At 56.4% G+C, this 25,440-nt stretch overlaps 2 protein-coding genes across 3 annotated transcripts in view; one reads left to right on the top strand and one right to left on the bottom strand.

Annotated features, from left to right (window-relative positions):
• The first annotated feature begins 1,718 nt into the window (after window positions 1-1,718).
• On the top strand, window positions 1,719-20,400 carry GRIN3B (glutamate ionotropic receptor NMDA type subunit 3B). Its single transcript, XM_034755641.1, has 9 exons — window positions 1,719-2,147; window positions 9,060-9,658; window positions 12,250-13,300; window positions 14,711-14,856; window positions 15,531-15,646; window positions 17,741-17,892; window positions 18,032-18,196; window positions 18,790-18,857; window positions 19,291-20,400. Exons 1-9 carry the CDS (start codon window positions 1,719-1,721, stop codon window positions 19,658-19,660), a joined length of 3,096 nt encoding a protein of 1,031 aa, XP_034611532.1. The 3' UTR covers window positions 19,661-20,400.
• Window positions 20,401-21,436: 1,036 nt separating this feature from the next.
• Window positions 21,437-25,440, bottom strand: part of TMEM259 (transmembrane protein 259) — a 31,192-nt gene continuing 27,188 nt past the window's right edge. For both annotated transcript variants that reach the window (XM_034755190.1, XM_034755189.1), the window contains exon 11: window positions 21,437-25,077. In XM_034755190.1, the coding sequence (XP_034611081.1) occupies window positions 24,202-25,077 (876 nt within the window). In that variant the 3' untranslated portion in view covers window positions 21,437-24,201. The remainder of the gene's footprint in view (window positions 25,078-25,440) is intronic.

Genomic DNA, 25,440 nt, shown 5'->3' with positions numbered 1-25,440 from the left:
TGAGCCCCGTGTGTTATACAAGGTGATGTGAGTACAACGAAGGGGCAGCGCGTACTTGGAGGTAACTGCACCACTCACTGAATGATTTCCAAATAAAATGTAGAGGAAGGTGCCAGTCCTCAATAGGTCCCAAGGAAATCAAACCAAAGGCTCTGGGTCCAATAGGACTCAAAGAAGGCCAGGGTTGGTTGGTTTTTCCTGATTGATAAATACTCGGGTTCATGAAGGCAGAAAGCTTGTAAGCACCACGCATCCCCTCGCTCTCTCTCAATGATAAATGCTGCAAGGAGCTAGCTAGTGTTGCTGTGTGCAATATTGCCCACTAGTGGATGAAATCTGAACTGTTCGCCTGTGTGTCATAGACACCGCCCTGCTAACAGAGATTCTCCTTTGGCTCAAGTCCTAGGCCCTGTGCCTAGAAGGCTGTGGGTTCCATCCCAGCTGGCCCTGGTCAGCAGCACAGGGAGAGCTGGGACGTCCTAGGTGCCTACGGATTTGTTAGCATTTTTTAAGACGTAAGAGTTAAACGGACACAATCTTACCGGCAGGCTGCTCTGAGCAGGGCAAGGGGACACGCTGGTGAAAATGCCTGTGCCCTGTCTATGCTCGTTCCCCTGCCATTGCTACCACAGGGGAAGCTGCACCAGCTGTGGGAGATTTTACTTAAAAGGCGAGTGGACTTTGCCTCACTAGTGCCCAGGGGGTCTCAGCCTTCCGTGTAACACATGGGAACCCAGAGGGCAGCTCCATAACCCTGAGACCCGTCGCTCTCAAAGCAGGTCGGGAAGGTGGGGCTGTACCATCGTCTTCCTTTTCCAAATGGGGAAACCGAGGCCCAGAGGCGGGGGCTAGTGCCACAGTGCATCAGTGGCAGGGTCGGGACTAGGACACGGGTTTCCTATTGGCTCTAAGCACTCAACAAGACTGCCTCTCCTTTAGGAACCTGGGGGCCGCATCTGGCCCTTAGTTTTCATTGGATCCGCATTCTCCTGTTACAAAATGATAAGCCTAGAGGAAGAAGCAGACGGGTTATTAATTATTATTATTATTGTAGGTTTCTCCAAACAAATCCCACCAGGGGCCAGAGACTAAATAATTCCCCCCCATCCCCTCACCCTTTGCCAGCCTGGCCTCTGAACTTCACTGAGACATTTGCTAGTGGCCAGCGGTGCCCGGCAAAGGGTGCTAAGGATCGTTGGCATTTGCGCACCACCCCTTGGCAAAGCCAGGCTCCACACTGTGTGTGTGTGTGGGGGGGGGGGCATCTCCAGGAGGGCACTTGGGCCAGACGAGGGCAGGGGGCATTTTTCTGCCAGCCTCCCTTCGCCACTGGATTCCCTTCGGCCTCTCCTGCCTCCAGCAGCCAGCTCCCCTGGCATCTTCAACCCCCTTCCCCTGCCTTGCTATGATTGCCCCCCTCCCTCCATCCCCACCCCCTGCCCTAATCTCTGCCCCCCCTCCAGCCAATGCAAGCTGCTGTCTGTCTCCTGGTGCCTCTGCTGCCCCTGCTGCCGGAGACGCTCCATGGCAGCCCTGCCTGGAGATCCCAGCAGCTCCTCCGCTCTCCCAGCCTTCCTCATGCCCCCTCTCCTCCTCCTCCTCCGGCACCCAGGACTCCTTCCTCCCCAGCGCCCGCCGCCTCCTCTCCCCCACCCTAGCCCCCCCGCCGGCCGCCCACCCAGGGCCAGGGGGGCACCGGGGGGCGCCCAAACTTTCCGATGGAGTTTCTGCGGGCGCTCTGGCTGTGCGTGGGGGTGGCGGGCAGCCTCCTGCCGGCGCCCTGCCAGGGGCACCCCCAGCCCTGCCACATCCTCGCCAGGGTCGGGCACACGGTGCGCCTGGGCGCGCTGCTGCCCCCGGGGGGAGCGCAGAGCCGGGTGCGCAGCGCCCTGGCCAGGGCGAGCCGGGCCACCTGGTTCCCCTATAACCTGAGCTTGGAGCTCGTGCCGGGGGCTCCCCGGGAGCGGGACCCGGCGTCCCTGGCTCGCTGGCTGTGCCAGGCGCTGGTGGTGCAAAAGGTGGCGGCCGTGCTGGCCTTCCCCCGGTCCCGGGAGGAGCTGCTCCAGCTGGAGTTCCTCTCCGCCTTCCTGGAGATCCCCTTCCTCAGCGTCGTGGGGCTGGAGCAGCCGCTGCCCTTCCGCACCCAGGTAAGGGGGAGTCGCTGCGCCCCTGCCCCCCGGAGCAGCTTCGGCTGGGCAACAAGTGGGGGGGTCTGGCTGGTCCAACCCAGCCTGGTCCGATCCCTGGGCGCTCTGCAGCTGGGGGGGCTCCTTGGCCACACAAGGGCTAGGCCAGCTGGGGGGGGGACACCCCCCTTCTCCTGTAGTAATTCCCCTGCTGGCAGGAAGAGGATTTTTGGGGGGCGGGGGGCTCCTTGCCCAATGAATCCAGCCCCTCCAACTCCCAGTGCAAGCTACAGTTGGACCTTTTTCTCCTCCCCAGCATGAGCCCTGGTTGTCTGTAAGCGGGGGGGGGGGGGGGCATTCCGGGGGGTCCACCTGCAGCGCTGCAGCGGGGGGAGAACCCTATTTTAGGGGGGGGGGGATCTGCTCTGTATGCAAAGGAGCAGAAGAGACTCCTGGCTGCAAATCCGCACTTGCAACTGGAAGCCTCTTCCCTTGGGCCTGCCACCCTGGAGCGTGGCTGGGTGGGCAGGGAGGCTGGGGAGGGCCTGCCACCCTGGAGCGTGTCTGGGTGGGCAGGGAGGCTGGGGAGGGCCTGGAGGGGTCCCCTGGAGGCTCTGCGTTCTGTTCTCCTGGCTACCTTGCGCTTCCTTCCCGCCTGGAGCCTTGCCCCAGCTCGATCCTGTCTCTGGAATGACTCAGACGGGCTGGTCAATACTTCAGCCACCTAGAAGGTCCCAGTGGTTTTGAGGTTTAATCACAGCCAAGTTCAGACCCATCGATCAGGGGAAATATTTATAGTTCGGGGTCACTTTATTCGCAAGCCAGGCCAGCCTCCTTCCCAGGTCCTTCCCCACCACCCCCAGGCACATGCGGGAGAGCAGTATTAATTGCAGTAGCGAGAGGGGGCAGGGAGCAGGGTTCTGGAGGAAAACGCCCCCCGTGCGAAGGAGAAGTTCACTTTAGGGCACGTGAGTTCCTGATCCTCGTGGCTTTAGTGCTGGGTGTGAGTTTATGTAACACGAAGAAGCACCGTGTTCCAGGCTTCTTGCCACGAGGCAGGTTCAAGTGAGGAAGGTGTTTAGATAACATGCTGATGTTTGTAGTATAAAATCTATTGCCCCGGTCAGCAGGCAGATCCCAGCAGGGCTGTAGATATCTGTACTGACCATCCAAGGGCCTTTCAGATGAGACCTTAACCACCGATCCCCAGGCGCTCTTTGTAAGATTATGCCCTTGTCCTAAATGTCCCCAGTGTTGTGTGCTGGCTGCTGCTTCCCACCCCAGAGGTGGCTGCATCTCCACAGGAGCTGTATGTAAAGTCGGTCAGTTACCCTGCAAACAGCAGAGTTTGTGCTCTCAGGAGGAATCTATTTCAGAGTGAAGCCATAGCCAGACCATACCCTGCGATAACGCATCACAACAAGAAACAGACCCGCCACTCAGCTCTCCCCTATCTCATCCCTCATCTTTGCCTGCCTCCCATGCCCACTGTTCTCTCGCTTTTATTATGGTGAATTATTTCCATCACACACAAGGCTTTGTAAAGCAGAGGAGGTGGGGGTGTGTGTGAATTTTATTAATGCTACAGGAATGACTCTGCTGGTTGCTTTAAGCATCGCTGCTTTATTAATGCCCTGGCATTCCCTTGATTCGGAAACCTTTTCCTGCAGCCTCTGTGGGCTGACGGGGATGCAACACACAGGGAGGGTAAAAAGTGACCCAGGACCCAAGAGGAAGCCAATTGATGCATGTCGATTTGGACAGGGTCTAATATTTCTTTGCATGGAGTTGATGTTACTATTTATGCATATAGGACAGCTGAGCTCTGGGAACTATCGGGATATTTATTTATTTCTATTACACTCGAGCCCAGAGGTGCTGCTTAGGGTGACCAGATGTCCTGATTTTATAGGGACAGTCTCGATTTTTGGGTCTTTTTCTTATATAGGCTCCTATTACCCCCACCCCCTGTCCCAATTTTTCACATTTGCTGTCTGGTCACCCTAGTGCTGCTACATGCTGTATCGACTTAAAGGCCAGAAGGGACCATCACGATCCTCTAGTCTGACCTCCTGCACATCCCAGAACCTCACCCACCCACTCCTGAAATAGACCCCTGACCTCTGGCTGAGTCCCTGACGTTCAAATCACGGTTTAAAGCCTTCAAGTTGCAGAGAATCCACCATTTGCACTAGTTTAAACCTGCAAGCGACCCGTGTCCCATGCTGCAGCGGAAGGTGAAACCTCCCCCTGGTCTCTGCCAATCTGATCCGGGGGGAAATTCCTTCCCAGTCCCAAATCTGGGGATCAGTTAGACCCCGAGCATGTCGGTGAGACCCAGCAGCCAGACACCTGGGAAAGAATTCTCTGGAGTAACTCAAAGTCCTCCCCACTGTCCCATCACTGGCTGTTGGAGATCTAGATGTGCAGTGAGAGACAGTCTGTGCTCCAGAAGAGCTTACAGTCTAAATAGATGCGACGGACAAAGAGAGAGGGGAAACTGAGGCATGAAAGACTACGAAACTTATCTCAGGTCACACAGCAGGTAGAGCTGGGGATAGAACCCAGGCAAACCTCACTTTAACCATTACATGTTTGAATCAATATGCTTGTCGATAAGGATAACTTGCAAAGCAAACCCTGCTGCTGTTGGAAGCTTCCACGAGGCTTTGTTTATGGTGTTTACTGAGATATTACAGAATGATGTGCAAGGAGATAATGCTGCCCTTGTCTTGTTTACAATGTCACCAGAAAGCGAGAACAGGCATTTGCATGGCACTTCTGTAGCCGGCGTTGCAAGTCTCGGATGATAACCTAACACACACTGTTCACGGCGGGAGGGATAGCTCAGTGGTTTGAGCATTGGCCCACTAAACCCAGGGTTGTGAGTTCAATCCTTGACGGGGGCCATTTAGGGATCTGGGGCAAAAAAAAAAAAAATGGGGATTGGCCCTGCTTTGAGCAGGGGGTTGGACTAGATACCTCTTGAGGTCCCTTCCACCCCTGAGATTCTATGATATGATCTTGAGTCCTGGGCCTGTAAACCACACTGCTTCTCCATAGATATAGTTATGAACAAAATCCTAGACCCCCCCTGTATGTATCTTCCTGTCCATATTGTACTTAATTTAGATTGTAAATTCTCTGGGGCATGGCACAGCCAGGGATCGGACCCAGGGGTCCTGCTGCCCAACCCCCTGCTCTAATCGCTTAGACCCAGGCTAGCTGGGGCAGCACCATATTCCTGTATGGCTGTGCAGTACAGAGAGCATTGGCGGTACCTTGTAAAGGCAAACCAAGCTCCCACGGCTGACCAGGCTGGCCTCTTGCTTACACAAATATTCCGCCCTCTTCCTTCGAGGAACTCTAAGAGCTTTGCTTTGCCACCTTCACGTTAGGCTTCCCAGCAGTCCTGTGAGATGCTGATGCAGTATTATCCCTACAAACTGAGGATCGAAGAGAGGTTGGAATGCTTTCTCAAGGTCACACCACAAGCTGTGGGCAGAGCTGGGAACAGGACCCAGGAGTCCTGATGCCTGATCCTCCCACCCCACTCTAACCACTAGACTTTACTCTCCTCCTGGAACTGAGAACAGAATCAAGATGTTCTGGTGCCTACTCCCCTTTCTCTAATCACTAGATTCCTCATAGACTCATAGACTTTAAGGTCAGAAGGGACCATTATGATCATCTAGTCTGACCTCCCACATGATGCAGGCCACAAAGCCGTCCCAACCCTTTCCCTTGACTCTGCTGTTGAAGTCCCCAAATCCTGTGGTTTAGAGGCTTCAAGTAGCAGAGAATCCTCCAGCTAGTGACCCCTGCCCCATGCTGCGGAGGAAGGCGAAAAACCTCCAGGGCCTCTCCTCCTAGAGTTGGGAATGGAACCCAGGAGTCCTGGTACCATCCTCCTGCTCTAGCCACATAATCTCTCCACTGCCTATGTGGGTATCTATAGAGAGAATGGGTATGAGCTGGAGTGAAATGTACCAACCACACCAAGCTCTGGTTACTTCACTATCAGTGGGAATAATCCCTAATTATTGGATCTGGCTGCTTTCTTTCTTACCGTTTCTTTACTGATCTCTTCCTCCCGTGCAGCAGGCTTGACATCAGTGCTAGTTCCTGTTCAGAGACTGAGACCAGACTACTAGCTTCTGAAGGAGAGCAGTCTCGACAGCTGGCTCCCTTCTGCCTTGTGTCTAAAGGTGTAAATGGAGGTGTAGTTCAATGCTGTTATGTTCCCAGCACAGACGCAGAGAAGTTCCATAAAACCATACAATTCTCTTGCTGGAAGGTTGCAACATCGCAAGACTGTAGTTCTTAAAATTCAGAACAATAACACAAAATAACTTAAAAACAGAGAGAGACAAAGCAGGCTGCTCCCTAAAAACAGAGCAGCACAGCTCACCCCACCTCACTCTAGGCTGTCTCTCTGCAGACTAATTGCTGGAACCAAGCTGGCATGCTTTCCTACAGAGGCCCCTAGCCTACAAGCAGAACCAGGAAATCCCCAACACCTAAAGGGATAGCTTGTAATTTTAACATCATTTCCAATATGCCACGAGAGAGAAGTTTTTTCTCCTCCCCTTCCCTTATATTGTGGGTATGAGCTATGGATGGGTTTGACCAAAGAACATCTCAGAATCACTTGGAGCTCCACTGGAAGTAGGGGCACTTAGTGCCTTGCAGATTTGAGTCTTTAAATTACCATGTTCTGTTGCATTCCAGTCATGCCTCTCTAAGGGGTGTGAACATGGATGGATAAAGAGCAAGAGGAAAGCAGGTCTTGTGGATTGATTGCTGGGCTGGGCCTCCATGGCTGTGGGATTGAGTCCTTCCTCTGCCATCGACTCCCTGCCTGGCTTAGGACAAGTCACTTGACCGCTCTGTGCCTCAGTTTCTCCATCTGTAAAGTAGGGATGATCTTTCCTTTATCTTGGTGATTTAGATTCTAAGCTCTTCTGGGCCTGTCTGAACAATCACGGAGGATAGGTCCATCAATGACTGTTAGCCAAGACAACTCCATGCGCTGGGTGTCCCTAACCTCTGACTGCCAGAAGTTGGGAATGGGCGACAGAGGATGGATCATTCAATGATTGCCTGTTCTGTTTATTCCCTCTGGGGCACCTGGCATTGGCCACTGTCGGCAGACTTGCATCTGAAGAAGTGAGGTTCTTACCCACGAAAGCTTATGCTCCCAATACTTCTGTTAGTCCTAAAGGTGCCACAGGACCCTCTGTTGCTTTTTGTCGGCAGACAGGATACTGGGCTAGATGGACCATTGGTCTGACCCAGTCTGACCATTCCTTATGTTCTTAAATCCTGGCACAACAGAGCCATGATCATTAAATAGTTAATGATCATTCAGTGTGAGGGTGCATTTACAGCTCAGCTTCCACCGCTTCCCAGGGTGAAGCTCCCTGATCTGTGTAAGGGGATGAAGTTAACATCCTGCCCAGTGCTCCCGGCTGAATTTACCCCGCACAGGAAGTGATGAAATTAGAATTTTCTTTAAAACTTTTTATGAAGGGATCTGGATAATGGTGTGTGTGTGTGTGAGAGAGAGAGAAAGAGATTGCTGCTCTGGGTCCGTGCCGCATTAGGTATTTCCATTCTACCCCCCTAACTTCCCCTCGGCAGTTTTAATTGGATGCTGGATCCTTCCCTTCCTGCCCTAAATGCTTATGCAGTGTTGCTGTCTGCTGTTAAACAGCAGCCGAGTTCCACCCCAGAGGCAGCTGCATCTCAGCATATGCTCAAACACTCTATGGACACGTGAGAGGTCCTCCTTGCACAGCTCCCACTTTGATGACGGTGCCCAACTATCCAGCAAAGTGTGCGACACCCCCTCCACCCACACCCCTTTAGTGTGACTGGGAGCAGAGCCAGAACCCCTGAGGAACTGTTTCTCCTCTTTGAAGCCTTCCCTCTGATCTCTTGGATTTGGTGCCCTCTCTTGGCCACTCGCCTCCTTGTCCATTTCCTCTGTGAATTGACCGGAGTTTTATTTTGGGCGTGAGTCAGGGCTGGCTGCAGCAGCGTCGTTTATGATCAGCCCAGGCAGGGTCCCAGGTGCAGGCAGGAGCTTGGGATAGGCGGTCTCCGAGAGGAAGCAGACCCTGCGCTGTGGCGGGTTTTATTCCCGGGTGTCGTTTTAGATTTAAATGCACGCAAAGCCACCGGTCCAGAGGCCATAGGATAATGGGACAGAGCCCAGCAGAGACCAATGCCCTCCATGCCCCAAAATAGCCAGTCGACACACCAGACCCCCCCGCCCCCCGGTGAATTCACAGGAGCCTTCCCTCCCCCATCAATTGGAAATAACTTATCCACCCCGTTTGGAGACAGAGGCACCCTCCTACTCCTGTGGTAAGGCTCAATTCACCATCATGAGCAGGTGGGACAAGAGGTCCAGGCTGCATGAGTGCCCGCAGTACCCTCATGCGGCATGAGGGGGCACTGGGCATACCCTGGTCCTTTTTAGCATGGTGACCCCAGTTCCCTCGGTCATTAAACGCTGCCTCCCTAAAGTTCCTCTTGTAACTTCATCTCAGTTTGGCCCTTCCTGTCCTAACCGGCGGGGCAGCCGTTCTGGGCAGCTGTTAAACAGCTGCTGTGTTCCACTCCTGAGGTAGCTGCACTTTAGTGGTGGGAGGAAACGATCCCCATGTCTCCCTTACCTAATGGCCAAGAGGGAAGCTCTGAGATCTTTGGGAGGGAAGTTCAGTAGACGGACAGAGGAGGAGAAATGCCTCTAGATGACACTGAGTTTCTGGTGTGTCCACATGAGCCACTGTCGCACCCCCTGATTACAGTACAGCCATATTTTATAGGTACGTACAGCGCCTAGCGCAGTGGGGGCCCCAATTTCAGCTGCCACTAATATAAAGACCAATAAGTAAATCTCACTCGTCATCTCTGGGCTTGCAGAATCCCTTCCACCTGCTCATGGACCGGAAGAGCCCCATGGAGACCCTGATGGACGTGCTGGACAGCATCTTGCAGACCAACGACTGGCACGAGATCACCCTGGTGCTGTGCCACGCCTGGGACGTTTCTGGCTTCCTGGATTTCTGGACCAGCAACACCGACCTCTTCCTGAGAACCATCCTGGACCTGAGCTACCTGGACGAGCCGGGCGCCGCCCGCTACCTCCGCCAGCACTTGGAGGAGCTCAAGGAGCAGGCCGGCCCGGTGCTGCTCTTTGGCTGTGACGCCCGCCTCTCACGGCTGGTGTTCAGGGCGGCCTCGGCGTCCGGCCTGATGCTGCAGGACTTTCACTGGATGCTGGGGCACCCGTTGAACGTGGACGAGCTGCAGACGGAGGGGCTGCCCCTGGGCCTCCTGGCTTATGGGGAGGTCAACAGCCCCACGTTGGAGCAATTCATCCAGGACGCGGTGGAGTTGGTATCCCGGGCCATCTCCAGCGCCATGTACATCCGGCCCGACCTCACCCTCATCCAGAGCATGGTGAACTGCAACGACAAGCACGTGGAAGGCTCGGAGTCCTCTGGGCACTACCTCTCCAGGTAAGCTTGGAGCCAGCCCCGTCAGCGACTCCTAGCACGTGGCCCAGTGTCTGTCTCGCCCAGCCGCTGCTCCCTGCTGGGGCATCTGCTTCTCTTTGAACATTCAGACAGCCAGAGACACTTTCTGCCATGGCGGGCTGGGCGCAGAGGGAGGTTGCCAGCCGGCAGCAATGCCCAGCCGGTCCTCCCACACCCTCCGATGCCCCCTACTGGTTGGCCTTCCTCTGCATTTGATTTTTAGTGCAAGAACCGGGGTCTCCCTGTTTAATGTCTTGGGGTGGTCCAGGGTGCCGGACTGCGAGAACTGGGTTTTGTCTCAGGTCTTAATGCTGACCTGCTGGGTGACCCCGGGGCATGCCACTTCCCTTCCCTGTGCCTCAGTTTTTCCTTTGGGTGAAATTCTCCGGCCTCTGCTCTGCAGGAGCTCAGCCCTAGATGGTCATAATGGTCCCTTAAAAATCTAAGGTTTGTCAGACTGGGTCATAATAGGGAGGCAGTGGAAAGAGCACTGGACTGGGAATCAGGAGACCTCCCTTCTATTCCCGACTCTGCCGCTGACCAGCTGGGTGACCTTGGGCAAGTCACTTCCCCTCTACGTGCCTCAATTTCCCCAGCTGTATGATGGGGCTCACAATACTGCCCTTCTTTGTAAAGTGCTTTGTGATCTTTGGGAATGAAGCAGTTGGCGTTGTTATGTTAATACCTTGCAATCCCTCTGTCGGGGGAGGGGTGAAGGGAATTATTTATTGTTATACAGATGGGGAAACTGAGGCACCAAAAGTCACTTGCCCAGGGTCAATACAGCAAAGCGGTGGCTGAGCTGGGACTAGTCTCCTGACTCCAGCCTGTGCTCTGACCACTAGGTCATGCTGCCTCTTGGGAGATTTCCTGCCAGAGGCTGTGTCTGTGCAGAAGCTGTCTGGGAAAGGGACTTTGTCTCTTTAAATCTCTGAGTAACGTCACCAGAAAGCTGCTGTTATAGAAATATGAATTTTGCTAAGGTCCCGACAGCCCGGCAGAAGGCAGTGTGTGGGCAGCGTGGGCTGGATCCCTTCCTGACCCTCCCAGCAATTGGCCCAGGCCCTGGAGCATGGCATTTGATTCCCGTTAATTACAGCTACCAGCATCACTAATGGTCCAACTGCTTTAGAAATGCAGCGAAGTGCTGCCCCCTCCTCGGGGCCTCTCTGGCAACTTGGGCTCGTTCTGGAGACGCTACTAGTGTCTTAATGAGGCTGTTCCAAGGCCCGGGAGAGGGAGTGGGAGGGGAGCAGAGGAAAGGCGAGTTAGAGATGGAAGGAAAAGGAGAGCCGAGGAGAATGGAGCTGATGCCAGAGGGAGAGGCAGGCTCAGTGGGGCAGAGGGTTGTTTTATGGGATGCTTTGGCAGCCTTGGATGGAAGATGCAATTCACACCCCCTGCCCGCACACGCCCCTGCAATCCCCTGTGCATGTGCATTCTGACATGAACCCATGTTAGCACTGACACACATGGGCCCATGCTCACCTGCCACACCCAGAGGCCCAGGCGCTCAGACATGCACGGCGACACACACATGGTCACCTGTCCAGTCTGCCATGCAAAGATATGCACACACACATTGTTCTGCATGGTTGCATGTCCAGTCTGACATGGGATGCTATGCACACACACACACACATTGCCCTGCACGGTCACATGTCCAGTCTGACACGCAATGCTATGCACACATACACACACTGCCCTGCATGGGCACATGTCCAGTCTGACACGTGATGCTATGCACACACACACTGCCCTGCATGGTTGCATGTCCAGTCTGACACACGATGCTATGCATGTGCACACACGGCCCAGCACACACATCAACACCGCTCCTCCTTGCACATGTGCTGACATGTACCTGGGAGGCCCTGAGTTTCCCCGCCTGTCCGGCCGATCTGGTAATAATCAGACCCTTTATCCAGGGCACAAGACATTGCTGCTGAAGATTCCCAGCCCCCAGCCCCAGCCCCCACCCCACCTCTGTGAGTGCCCCTGCCCTTCTAACACCCTCCATTCAGCCAGTCCCCAAGCAACTGCCCAGCACGGAGCAACCTCTGCTCTCAAAAAAACATCGACTGAAGCAAACTCCTTGATTTAGTGAGTGGAACCAGGCTGGGGGAGGCCCCCCCAGGTCAGGTCCTTGGGGCTTGGAGCAGCCTCTTGAGGGCCCTGAAGAGCAGGGGGTTCTCAACCTGGGGGTTGTGACCACCCTGCCCTTCCCCTGTTGTTCACTGGGGGGGACAGATCCTGGCCGGAGCCCAGCTAGATGGGGGAGATCGGTGCAGAAAAGGGCGAAAATCCCAGTATTTCCACTGCTGTGTTCCCTCCAGCCCCCCAGGTCTCCGAACACTCGTCAATTCCACCTCCTGCCCCGACCTGCCTGATGGCCTGTGCAATAGATCAGCTCCCCCCTGCCACCGTCCCAGCCCGGGGCCCCTTGTGTGCTGGGCTCCCGGTGGCCAGACCCTGTCTCCGGCTCCCTCCCGGCCCCCTCGCTGTCGCTCTGTGCTCAGCTCCCCACCCCGGGGATGTCAGGTGCTCAATGCTTCCTCTCTCCCCTCCGCCAGGTTCTTGGCCAACACGTCGTTCCACGGGCGGACGGGGCGGGTGTCTGTGCGGAATACGTCGCTGGTGCACACCGAGCACCGCTATAGGATCTGGAGCCTGCTGCGCGACTCCCTGGGGGAGCCCACCTGGGTGACGGTGGGCAGCTGGCAGGACGGCAAGCTGGAGGTGGAGGAAGGGTTCTGGCAGACCCAACTGCAGCACAAGAGCCCGGGCGGCGGGGGCGGCTTCTCACGGGTGAAGCTGCGGGTGGTGACGCTGGTGGAGCACCCGTTTGTCTTCACGCGGGAGGTGGACGAGGACGGGAGCTGCCCGGCCGGGCTGCTGTGCCTGGACCCCCACACCAATGACTCGGCCGTGCTGGAGGCCCTCTTCGAGGCGCTCAATGCCGAGAACGGCTCAGTGCCCCTGGAGTACAAGAAGTGCTGCTACGGCTACTGCATAGACCTGCTGGAGAAGCTGGCTGAGGACCTGCCTTTCGATTTCGACCTCTACATCGTCGGGGACGGCAAGTACGGGGCCTGGAAAAACGGGCAGTGGACGGGGCTGGTGGGGGACCTGCTCAGCGGCACGGCCCACATGGCCGTCACCTCCTTCAGCATCAACTCGGCCAGGAGCAAGGTCATCGACTTCACCAGCCCCTTCTTCTCCACCAGCCTGGGCATCCTAGTGAGGACCAAGGACACAGCCTCGCCCATCGGCGCCTTCATGTGGCCCCTGCACTGGACCATGTGGGTGGGGATCTTTGTGGCCCTGCACCTGACGGCGCTCTTCCTGACCCTCTACGAGTGGAAGAGCCCCTATGGCATGACCCCGCACGGGCGCAACCGCATGAAGATCTTCTCCTACTCCTCGGCCCTCAACCTCTGCTACGCCATCCTCTTCGGGCGCACCGTCTCCAGCAAGACGCCTAAGTGCTACACCGGCCGCTTCCTCATGAACCTCTGGGCCATCTTCTGCCTCTTAGTGCTCTCCAGCTACACGGCCAACCTGGCTGCCGTCATGGTGGGGGAGAAGACCTTCGAGGAGCTCTCGGGGATCCACGACCCCAAGGTGGGAGGGCCGTTGCGCTGCCTCGGAGGCGGGAGGGACCGAGGTGTCGGGGGAAGTTGCCGTTTTCCCTCCCCTCTCCTGCTGGTTTCCTCTGCATCCCGGTTTCCTTTGGATGGTGGCCACTGCAGCAGCCCAGAGCCCTTAGCACCATGCTGGGGCCTTGGGGTCAGGCCCGACTCCAAGGGGAGAGCGCCCCCTACCAGTCACTTTGCCGACTCCAGCCGAAGAGCGGTGTTAGCGCCAGGCCTTTCTAAACTCGTCCACGCCGTTCCCAACCCATCGTTATGTCAGGCTGTCGCCTGGAGCTTTGCCAGTCGAGCCACTGGCCGCACGCACCCCGTTTTCCCAACTGGCTCCCGCCTGGTGCTGGTTCTGGGAGCGACAGGGGGTGTAAAATGCAGTGGATGGTTCAGTAGGGGGCGCTCTTCCCTCAGAGCCATTGGCCCTGCAGTGCTGGTGCTGGCTTTTGAATGAGATTTAAATCCAAGGTCCTGTCTGCTTGCAACCTCAAAACCCCAGGGTCCTTTTTCTATGAGGTGGGGGGGGGGGTTCACCCCGAATCCTGGCCAGATTCCAGTTGGGATAATTCTGCCTCCCTTGCAGTTCAAGCTAGATGCAGCATGCTTCCTCCCCTCCTGTCCTGAACCGCTGCTGTTTGCAGAGAAATACCTCCACCCAGGGCCGGCTCCAGGCACCAGCCTGGCAAGCAGGTGCTTGGGGCAGCCTCTTCGGAGAGGGGCGGCAGGTCCAGCTGTTCGGCGGACGGTCCCTCACTCCTGCTCGGAGCGAAGGACCTCCCGCCGAATTGCCACCGCAGATCGCGATCGCGGCTTTTTTTTTTTTTTTTTTTGGCTGCTTGGGGCGGCCAAAACCCTGGAGCCGGACCTGCAGCCTCTCCCCAGAGGTGGCTGCATTCCGGTGGGAGCAGTGGTGCCAATTAGGGGAGGCGCAAACCCTACCGGTTTTTGCATTTGCTCATAGTTCCATACTAAATCAGTACGGCTGATGCCAGAGCCGTCCAGCGCATGGCTCTGGCTGCATGGTTACACCCCCGCTCAAATTTAGCCCGGTGCTGCCCCCTGGCGCACGGAGTGTCTGTTCCTGTATGGCAGCGTGCAGGGCGGCCCCCGAGAAATCAACGTGTGCTGGCGCTGGCCCCTGCGCTGTGTAGCTAAGAGCGGAGAGACTCCCCGGCCGGGGGCGGCGGGGGGGGGACTGGCATATGCCCCCGCCCAAGAAATAACTTACTTGCTGCCTCTGGGTGGTGGGGAATGGAGCCCGGCATGTACAGCCAGCGACTCCGGGTTAGAAGGGACAGGCGGATGGGCTCGGGGTTCACTGCTTTGACCCCAACCCCTCCCCGGCTCCCCTCTTGGTATTTGCAAGCCACCCGCCTGGTCCTCTTTGCAGCTGCACCATCCCTCGCAGGGCTTCCGCTTCGGCACCGTGTGGGAGAGCAGCGCCGAGGAGTACATCAAGAAGAGCTTCCCCGAAATGCACGAGTACATGAGGCGCCACAGCGTCCCCACCACCCCCGCCGGGGTCACCATGCTCAAGTAAGGGGGCAGCCCCAGCAGGGGCAGGTGCAATATGTGGGGGAAGGCGGGCGTGTGCCGCTGGCTCATTCGCGATGAACTGGCCGGTACTGTAAAGAAACTGGGGGGGGGAGGGGGCTACCTCCCCTCAGTGCGTTGCACCAGTCTCCATAGCGCCCCCTGTTGGCAGAGGCTGGGCTGGAGTAGACGGGAGGTGCCCCAACAGCCAGAAATCCTGCCCTGCTCCCCACAGCACCCCCTGTTGGGAGAGGCTGGGCTGAGGTAGGCGGAAGTGCCCCCCCCCACAGCCAGTATCTCTGCCCCACTTCCTACAGCGCCCCCTGCTGGAAGAGGCTGGGCTAAAGTAGGCGGGAGGTGCCCCCACAGCCAGAAATTCTGCCCTGCTCCCCACAGCGCCCCCTGCTGGGAGAGGCTGGAGTAGGCGGGAGGTGCCCCCACAGCCAGTGCTCCTGCCCCGCTCCCCACAGCGCCCCCTGCTGGAAGAGGCTGGGCTGGAGTAGGCAAGAGGTGCTCCCACAGCGCCCCCTGCTGGGAGAGTCTGGTGTAGGCGGGAGCTCCCCCCACAGCCAGCGCTCCTGCACTATCCTCTTTTGTAATTAACCCGCCAGCCACTTCTTGGGGCAGGGGAGGGCGAATCCAGCCAATCAGCCTCTCCCCTGTGCTCCCTTTGCCAGGACCGAGCCCCCCACGCTCAACGCGTTCATCATGGACAAGTCCCTTCTGGATTACGAGGTCACCATCGACTCGGACTGCAAGCTCCTCACCGTGGGGAAGCCGTTTGCTATTGAAGGTGAGCTGCTGCCTGGGGCCGGTTCCCCTTGGCCCACGGCCCGAGCTGCTGAAGGCACCGGTGCCCTGCCCCGGGAGAAGGGGCATCGCTTGCGTGGGACTGGGGCGCAGCGGTAGGCGACGGGTGGCTTTAGTGCAGTGCTGATCTGTGTTAAAATGGCTCAGCGTGGCGGGTCTCTGCTCCGGCTGCCCCCTAGGGCAGTGGGTGCTGCCTGTTGCTAGATTCATTTTGCTTATGGGCCCCCCCCACCGCAGACAGCTCCTGAACTTTGGTCACAGCTGGAGCTAAACTGGGGACCTACAGGGGAAAGGCTCCTTAGTCTAGTGGCCGGATCCGCCTCACTACCCAGCGCAGATCTAAAATGACACTGACCCCAGGCCGAGGGGCTGTAGCTTCCAGTGCCTTCCAGCCAGCAGTGAGTGCTCCCCTGCATAAGCCGCACAAAGCCATTGTCTCCTTCAGAGAGACGTCCCCCTCGCCCCCGCAGCCTGAGCTTCGCTCCCTGGCGAGTCCACAGCCTACGTGCCCCAGGGACCCGCAGCGCAGACAGGCTCTGCTTGCAGCAGCGGTGGGTCCGTGTCGCCCTTCACCAGGCTCTCCGAGGGGCGCGCATCCAGAGCAAGGGACCAGCAAAGCAGAGGAGCCCTGGTGTGGTGCAGCCCCTCACCTAGGTCCAGCTGTGTGCTAGCTATGCAACAGCTGGAGACCCCAGTAGCCCATCTGGCCTGGTCTCCTAGGATGTTCATCGTCCTTCCTGACCCTGCCCTGGACAGTGAGCCTGTGCCCTGGAGCATGAGGGTTTGGCCTACCATGATCCTGGTTTGGCTAAGGGTGAGCAAAGCCTCCAGGTGCTGCTTGCCTTCTTTTCTCCCCCACCCCGATCCCTTCCACCTCCTCTAATCTCCCACAGCCTCCGCCTCTCGTCCCTGTGCAGCAGGGCTGCCGGCTGATCTCCCCTCATTAACCAGGCTGCTGCCCCGGAGCCGAGAGGGAAGTTAAATGAAGCCCCCGCGCTCTCGCCTGCCGAGCTGTGACTAGAAAGGGAAATGGGGAAGCGAAGGCAGACCCATCCGCGGGGAATGAGCCAGCGGGCCCCTGCAAGGCAAGGCAGGCTGCTGCGTGTCACAGGGCCCACGACAGCTCTCAATGGCCACACCACTAGGAGCAAAGCTCATGGGTTTTTCTACTGGGGAGACCAGACGGATTTATGGCAATGGGGCCAACCTGTCTTATGATGAGAACAACTTACCTCAGATGTGCAGGGCATAGGGGGGAGCAGCCCCCCCCTGCACTAAACCACACTGGGCTGTGTAGCAGCAGGCAGACCAAGGGGCACGGTGTGGCTTTAGAGCCCTGAGAAAACCCCCCGGCCCAGGCGGTCCAGGTTCATAGGCCAGCTCTGTTACCTTGCCCAAGTTCCTCCAGCTTTCAGGAGGGCTTGTCACCCCATTGAGGCTCGGCTGCTGCAGTGACGGGGCTAGAGGGGGCAGGAGCTCAGGGCTTTTATTCATTATTTGCAGGGCCGGTGCAAGGAAGTTTTGCGCCCTAGGCGAAACTTCCACCTTGCGCCCTCCCTGCCCCCCCCCCCCCCCCCCGCGGCGCCCCCCCCCCCGCCGGCCCCCCCCCCCCCCTCACCTCTGCTCCGCCTCCTCCCCAAGCACGCCACCCCCGCTCTAATTCTCCTCCCCTCCCAGGCTTGCGGCGCCAATCAGCTGATTGGCGCCGCAAGCCTGGGAGGCGGGAGAAGTGGAGCAGTGACCGCGTGCTTGGGGGCAGGGGGTGAGTGTAGGAACGCTGTAAAAAAAAATTGGGGGCACCGCTTTCTGGCACCCCCAAATCTTGGCACCCTAGGCAACCGCCTAGTTTGCCTTAATGGTAGCACCGGCCCTGATTATTTGTATTGTGGTAGCACCTTGCGGCCCGGATGAGATCAGAGCCCTGCTGCGCTCGGTGCTGTACGCTCACTGCCCTGAAGAGCATCCTCTAGCCAGGGTGGGAAGAGCCACAAAGGCGACAGGAAAGGATGTGATGCCCAGGGCTGCTGGCTCCCTGTCCACCCCCGGGATGGTACTTCTCTCTCTCTCCCCCCACTAGGCTATGGAATTGGGCTCCCCCAGAACTCGCCCCTGACCTCCAACCTCTCCGAGTTCATCAGCCGCTACAAGTCGGCCGGCTTCATGGACCTGCTGCACGACAAGTGGTACAAGATGGTGCCCTGCGGCAAGCGGGTCTTGGCCGTCACCGAGGTGAGGGCGGCCCGGTGGGCTCTGCGGGGCGGAGACGTGGTGGGATCCAGGCTGCCACTGGAGCCTTGTGTGGCAGGCGGAGGGGGCACTGACCCACTCAGCCTAGGCTAATCCTCCCCCCGCCCCCTTTCCCTTCCAGACGCTGCAGATGGGCATCTATCACTTCTCCGGGCTCTTCGTGCTGCTGTGTGTCGGGCTCTGCGGCTCCTTGCTCACCTCCCTGGGCGAGCACGTCTTCTACCACCTCATCCTGCCCCGCATCAAGAGGAAGAAGAAATTCAACTACTGGCTGCACACCAGCCAGGTGAGAGCAGCTGGACCCCAGCCCCGCTTTCCTTAAACGGCCTGCCCCCCCGCTGGGCTGGGTTTGGCAGCTGTCTGGGCAGCACCTCCTGCTGCCTCCACCAGGGCCTCGTGGTCCCCACCAGCTCCGTGCTTCAGGATGCCCCTTCCCTGCCCAAGAGCAGTGGTGCTGGGGTCTGCGTATTTATTGCTAGTAATTATTTGTATTAGTGTAGGATCTACAAGCCCAGTCATGGCCCAGAACGCCCCTGGGCAGCTTTCTTTTCTCCAGCGTGGGACACAGCACTGCCACCCATAACATGGGGCCCAGACAAAGCCCCTACAGGGCATCTTCTGGCATAGATATTGCCCTAAAGATTCCCCTCCTCTGCCCCTGGCCCGGTCCCACACTGTCCTCTTCCCCGCTGCCTACACCCAGCAGATGTTGGGACTCCCCCCCAGCCCATAATTCTCCATCTGCAGGAGCCCTGGAAAGCCACTCTCCAAGGCACTGAATCAAAGTTCAAGTAACCCTGAAAAGGCAGAGCCCTGTCCTAACATCCCCCCAGCCCTTTCCCCGTGGGGCTGATTCCTCTCCGCCTTTGCACTTCACAGAAAATCCACCGGGCGCTGAACGTGGGCTTCGAGGAGCAGAAAAACCAAAAGCTGAGACTTGAGAAAAGGTACTAACGGGGCAAAGCCCCGTTCCACCTCCGCCGCCGGCCTGAGTCTTCACCGCAGGTTCGGCAGCTCCTGCTGTCCAGCTGCGGCAGTAGCTTAGAGGAGAGGGCTCTCGCCCCCAAGCAGCGGTGCAAACAGGTGGCTAATGGTCCAACACCCCCTGCCTTCCCACAGGTGTTAGGGTAGCTGGATGGGAGAAGGGTGCCCCGCCCTGGAACCTTGATGGCCACCAGCAAATAGTCTTGGATGTCCAGATTGGAGAGACGAGGATCACCCAACCCTTCTAGGGGGAGGACCCTGCTTTGACCAGTTGTTGCCACCCTCTCTCTCAGGAAGGGCACAGACAATGCGGAGGGGGGGGAGCCGTCTAGTCAGCTGGGATGGTAGACTCGGCCCTGAAGGCTTGACTCACCCTCTGCCTGTTTCACTCTGAAGGTGCAATATTCAGAAGAGCGAAGAGGCACCAGCCCCAAATCCCAGCCAGCCAAGCTGGAATAACCTCAGGAAGGCCACCAGGAAAGAGGACAAGCGGGTGCATTTCAACATGGAGCAGACGCCCTCTGAGCCGGCGCAGGAGAGGGAGGTGCCCGTGTGGCACTGCACAAACGGCAGGGTGCCCCAGCCGGAGGAGTGGGATGCTAGTGAGAAGGAGCTCAGGGAGCTGGAGGGACGGATCCAGGCAATCAGGGATCAGCTGAGAGCGGCCCTGGTGCGGAAGAGCGAGCTGGTGGTGGCCTTGGGGCCCACCAAGAACATCCGCATGCTGCCTGTTAAGCCTAGTGTCGAGAAGAACGAGGACAGGTAATGGGACACGGGCCGTTCAGGTTCCTTTTGAACTCAACCCTGGAAAACCAGCTGCTGTTTCCTTTCACGTCTTAAATCAAACCAGAGCCTGGAGAGCACGTGCAGAGGTTCCTGGTTGGGGAAGTGGCCTGTTACTTTAGCACAGATCACAGCAACCAGGAAACGCTCCCCAAGTGGGTCAGGGCCCAACTCATTCACCGCTTTGTTTTATATTAATTCCTTCGTATCGCAGTTGGGACTCAATTCCCATTCTGCTGCTGTCCTTTGGTCATGGCAAACTTCGAGATTCCCACATCAGGCTCCTGACAGGTCTGGAAAGGAGAATCTCACTTAAACGATTTCAGTTACATATTGATTACTGCAGGTGTGAGGACAGGACTGGCTTTTCTCAAGGAGGAAGTTCAGGTTTAGTTCTTTCCCCACTGCCTCGGCCTGAAGAATTCTTCCCTATTTAAAACAGCTGTTTGGGGAAACTAGATGGAATCCAATGAGGAACTAAGAACCGGTGTCTCAGGCTAGGAAAGTTTCTGCCCAGTTTAGGATCCCTTCTCTCCCCAGGGTGGGTGTGAGGCACGGAACAGAGACCTACTCAAACTTTCCCCTACAACATCTGAGGGTGACAGTTGTCCAGGGATTTAGGTGATGCAAATTCTAAGTGTTTCCTTTCGCTAGCAGCAGCTGTAACATTAACTGTAAATAAAATGTACAAAGTTCAAGATTTTTAACTAGAATAAAAGTAATGCAGACTTCTCCTCCCACCCACCCCCTTCAGATTCTGCAGGTAGTTAAAGTGTGTGTGTGGGGGGGGGGAGGTGAAAATGCAGATTGACTCGGGAATCTGCTCACTAGCTCCTCCAGCCCCCAAGCTTGTGGAAAGAACCTCTGTCCACCATGAGTTTCTCTCCTGATCTGTCCTTCACGCGGAGCTGTTTTTTGAATGCAACGGTCAGCCTGGGATTAGGATTTTATTTAGTGAATTAAGATTCGCTTTAGCCAGGATCCTCTCCCAAGGCACAAAATTGCAGAATTTAAGTTGACAGAGCTACAGGGAATTTAATCACAAAACTATATTTTTGAGTAAAGCTGGAAGATATGGAAAATCTCCTTCCACCTTCATCCCAGCAGCAAACGGGTTTTATGGAGAGGGTAACTTCCCTGCTGTCACCACAGGACTCCCTTGCCAGCAATGAGCAAGCATGAAAGATGGGTCTGGTTAAGACAATCTTCGTTTCAGGCAGCAGGAGAGTCCCGGCTTGTCTCATCTCTGATGTGATGGAAGATCAGAGATGTAGGGATGAGAATGCAGCAGTCCGTATACATAAGCCCTGCAGCATTAAAGGTCCAAAGGGTGCTGTCCAGCCCTTTGAAGTCTGATCAGAAAACGTATTTTTTAAAGGGAGGTCAGTAAATCAGAGATGGAAACCCTGGGGGCTCAGTGCAGACCCTCAAAAGTATTCAGGCTGCCAAGTCCTCGCAGCAGCTTCTCCATAGGGTTGTGCAATGAGCCTCCAGCCAAAGGCTGGGTGCTCTTCTATCCCTCCAGTGTTATTTGGGGGGTTGGCCTGGAAGACCCTGGGCATGTCACTTAATGGGTGTCTCAGCTCCCCCTCTGTAACAAAGACAGACTTTGTGCCCTACCTCCAGGGTGGGAAGGTGCTCAGATCCTAGGACAGTCTCAGACCTAGGCGCTAAGTGTAGGGGATACTGCCCAGACCCGCACAGTCGAGCCTGCCCAGGACCCCAGCACGAAGCGTTAGCAAAGCAGCACCACTGAAGCTGTTAGAGATAATATTTATTATATACAAACACATTTTGTACATTAATTAAATAGAATGAACTCTACCCTTCATTCAGCAAATGATTTGGTTCATTCCCCCCCCAAATCCTACAGCTGTTTCTGCTGCCTTGTGCTCTGTGACCTTTACAACCTGCCTAGAAGCAGCATCAGATAATTGAGGGGGGAGACGTTGGCTGGACCCCCTCTCGCTCCTGGGGAGGTTGGGTGTAGTGAGAGGGGTCCAGCAATGTATCGGGCCCTGGCACGTGCTCTCCACCTCCAGCAGCAGCAGGTACTCCCGAGAAAGGGTTTCTGGGGAGGAAAGGCGAAGATACTGTCGGGAACCCCTCTGCGCTGGGCAGCCACTGCCATGGCAAAGCCTTCGATCACACCCCACTTCCCCACCCAGCAGCGCCTCCCCCATGCGGCAAGCAATGGAAATGCCTGAGGGCCTCATTCCTGGGAAGGAAACACCGGCTGCACTTACGGGCTGCTTAGCTCATGTAGACAAGGATGGAGCCCAAGGACAATTCCACAGCTTGGTCTCCACCCCCCTGGTGACATGCCTTCCAGCGCCCCTCTAATCAAGGGGGGCTAAGCCCCACCCTCCCCCATGGCACTTCCCTTTCCTGAGTTTATCTCCCCTCTCAGAGCCTTGCTGGGGGGAACCGCCCATCACCTACCACAAACCCTTTTCCAAAGGAAGCAGCTCCCAGGATGGGCATACCAGTGCAGGCTGAGTGAACTAGAAAACGCTGCTGCCGATAACAGGGTGGTTTCTAATACAGCCTCTCTAACTTGGGTACCAGATGTCACCCACTACAACTAGTTAGTAAAAAGGTATAGAGCCAGATAGCCCTTGGGCAAACTGCAGTCTACCAGGGTGAGACACTAATCTCACAGCCAGCTTTGCCTCTCCTTTCAGCAGGACAGTGCTCCAGGCTTCCTTTTGGCCAGGGAGGAGAGGGAGGGTTTATCTAAATTTCTTCTTGGCTTCACGGTTCGGGTCCTTTGCTTTTCTACTGAGCCATCATGAGTAACAGTTTTCTACCTGCGGTCTCCCCTTCTGGCCCTGTGCCAAGGGGGTTTCTCGACTCATGGAAGGGCCCAATCTTAGGATGTGAAGGTGTCCCACGCAGGGGACAAGGCACTGAAAAAAACAAACTAAGCCACCAAAGCAAAGAGTGGAGCTACCGGGCTACACACATGCGTCCCTAAAGGCTCTTCCGTGAATTATGAAGCTATAGTTCAGTTTCTAATGACTGTTTTCAGGCCACAGCCCCCGGCTCTAGCTTACTCAGTCTATGTGCTATGCATTTAAGGTGCTGGATTCAGAGAGCCCCTGCTGGAGGCCATGTGGCAGCAAGAAGAGCTGCTCTCCTTTCGGGGGTGCAGTGGGAATGGAAAAGGGAGGATAGCCATGGGGATCCGTCCCAGAATCAGCCTAGATGGTTCCAAGCACACCCCTGCCACCTGCCGGGGAAGCGGTATGACCCTATCAGCTCAGACAGCACTGACTGGCTCTCGGAGATCTGGTAGCACAGGAAAACATCCTCACGTTTCACCTCTCCCAGGACAGGGTGGCCACTGGTAAGAGGTCAGCGGGGAGAGGGCAGCAGAAAGATGCTTAACTACAGCTAATCGAAGCCCTATTTCCCAGCTTCTCTACTGCAATGATATCTGGTAAAAGCGCACAGGGCTTAAGATGCACTTTCCCTAGCGGAAGGCCAAGCTTGCCGATTCCCTCTGCTGCCTTCTGTGGATCTCCAAAGGAGACCTGAACACCCCCGCCACACACACATTCCGTTACACAAACTGCAGTTCTAAAACATAGGAACGCCAGGAAACTGCCACCCGTATCTTCTCCCCCCATTAACACAGACTTGTCTCTCGCCCTTTAAAACCTCTGCATCTTTCTAAAAATAGATAGAGCTATATATATATAATTTGTCTTTGCAACCGCCAACTTTACTCCTTTGCTAAGTAGCCAAAAAACCCCTATACAGTCAAGGCCCACGTGGCTGGTGAGGAACAAGAGCTGAGAACGGGGAGATTCAGCTGCAGACAATCAGCTAGATGCTACCAAACTGTCAGAGTGAAGATGTCAAGCAGCATCCCCCGAAGCTCCCATGATGAAAGGAAATGACTCTCAGCTCCAGCAAGTGGTTTCTGACAGCCCCTGAGGTTCATTCCCATTTCAGTTGATGAGCTTTCCCGCCTGTCTTTCCAGGAATACACCACATTAGATGCAACTCATCACACTAAGATTTTTTTTTTTTTTTTTTGGTTAAAACAAAAAAATTGTTTAGTACAATTTGGGTCACACTTGCAAAGGCAAGTACGGCTAACGACTCAGTCCCCAGCAGCTGATCCAGCCGGCACAACTGGAAGCCCTTCCTTGTAAGAGCAACGCAGGAGGGGTGGGAGAGGAAGAAGGGGGGGATCACAGAAGTGTGACGCTGACTAGCCCGAGTGCGCCAATCCTGCAGCCCTGTTGTCTGCCAATGGCTTAAGAAAAACGTGGGGCCCCAGCAGCTTGCCCGCGGTGGAGAACCTCTCTCTGCAGGTCTAGTTGCAGAGGGAGGCTGGGGATTCATGGCTAGTCACACATACACATTTACTGTCCAGGGGAGAAATGTACTGCCTCTATACTGTGCTCCAGCCGCTTTGCCTCCACTAGAAGGAATTATGGGGGAGGCATGGGGAGAAACAAGAAATCCGGATTCCTTCTGGACTGCCAGAGAACAAGGAGAGAGAGAACAAGCTCAGGACAGGCTCCTGGACTCTGGTTCCGAGTGAGCTTCGGAGCAGGCTGTACTGTCCACTGCTGTTGGGCAGGGGGCGGTCTCCCCATGGTCCCCAAAAGCACTATCCAAATGCTTGCCCAGATCAGTATCTTGCGTGAGAGGCTGAGGGATCTCTGCCAGGTTACTGTTTGCAACACAGTCCTTTCCGCTAAGTTCTGCTTGGCTCAATGACTCCCCTGCAGCCTCAGTCTGCTCGGGAAGGGAAGGACTGGGGACAGACGCACCATCCTCCTGTGCTGGGACAAGGGGGGCACTGGCAAGGGGGGTAGCTGGTGTCCCTTCTGCACCCGGGGGCGCATCTGTTGCAGTAACCACTGCTGTTGAAGAGACCTCAATAGTAATGGAGCCCATAGCAGTCTCCACGTGGTCGCTACTGACTCGAATTCGGGCTACCAAGCTTGAAGCAGCAGCGACCGCAGCATCCTGTGGGCTCCCATTGGCCATGGCTTCGTGCACCACGTTTGGCTCCAAGAGGGTAGTGCTCAGGTCAGACAGAAACGAGGCTTCTGTAATGATGGCGGCAGTTTCAGCTACCCAGTTCAGATCACTCCCTACGGAAGAGGCTGTAGCAGCTGCAATGGCAACGGCGCTGGGATCCTCGCCGGGAGCCAGAGAACTGGGGCCGCTGCTTTCTGCGGCGGGACCGGCTGCCGGATGGGGCCGCCTGCCGCCCATGTCGGCGGGGGCGGCTGTAGTGTTGTTGTTGAGGTTGTCCTGCAGCGTTGTTTGGGTCCCTTGACCCACCTGCTGGTTCTGCAGCAGCATCTCTTGGATTCTGATCTGCTGGAGGATGGCCGGCAGCTCATAATGATGGAAGAAATAGATCATGGAGTGCTAGGGAACGCAAAGGGAAAGGAGTTACTTGTTGGCCAAGATCTGCCAAAGAGGTTTTTGCTGCAGCCCTGTAGAAAGCCGGTGGCTTGGTTCCCTTAACTGTTGTAATCACGAGAGCAGGGGAGCGGCTAGGCTGCTCTGACTCATACTGGAACCGGAAACGTTCAGGATTTAGAGTCAAACCGAGACATTTTGGGAAGGATTTTCCACCTTCCACTGTGGTACCTAGAGGCCTCTCCAGCAGCTTAGTGGGGCTACAAAAGCCCTGCAACCAACCAGGGGATCACAGAACCCAAGCCTCTTGAGGAGGGATGGGGAGGAAGGCAGCAGCCAGGAATATCTGGAGTTTCTATGGCCAGCTGA

Source organism: Trachemys scripta, chromosome 22 (assembly GCF_013100865.1).
Source record: "Trachemys scripta elegans isolate TJP31775 chromosome 22, CAS_Tse_1.0, whole genome shotgun sequence".
Taxonomy (NCBI): Eukaryota; Metazoa; Chordata; order Testudines; family Emydidae; genus Trachemys; species Trachemys scripta.
This window is presented reverse-complemented; position numbering and strand designations above follow the sequence as displayed.

Bases quoted from the DNA above. Each gene is read 5' to 3' on its own strand.
- GRIN3B (XM_034755641.1), top strand. From the start codon at position 1,719: ATGGAGTTTCTGCGGGCGCTCTGGCTGTGCGTGGGGGTGGCGGGCAGC. The intron at 14,857-15,530 runs GTAAGGGGGCAG...TCCCTTTGCCAG, and splicing joins GCCGGGGTCACCATGCTCAA to GACCGAGCCCCCCACGCTCA. The intron at 18,858-19,290 runs GTACTAACGGGG...TTCACTCTGAAG, and splicing joins AAGCTGAGACTTGAGAAAAG to GTGCAATATTCAGAAGAGCG.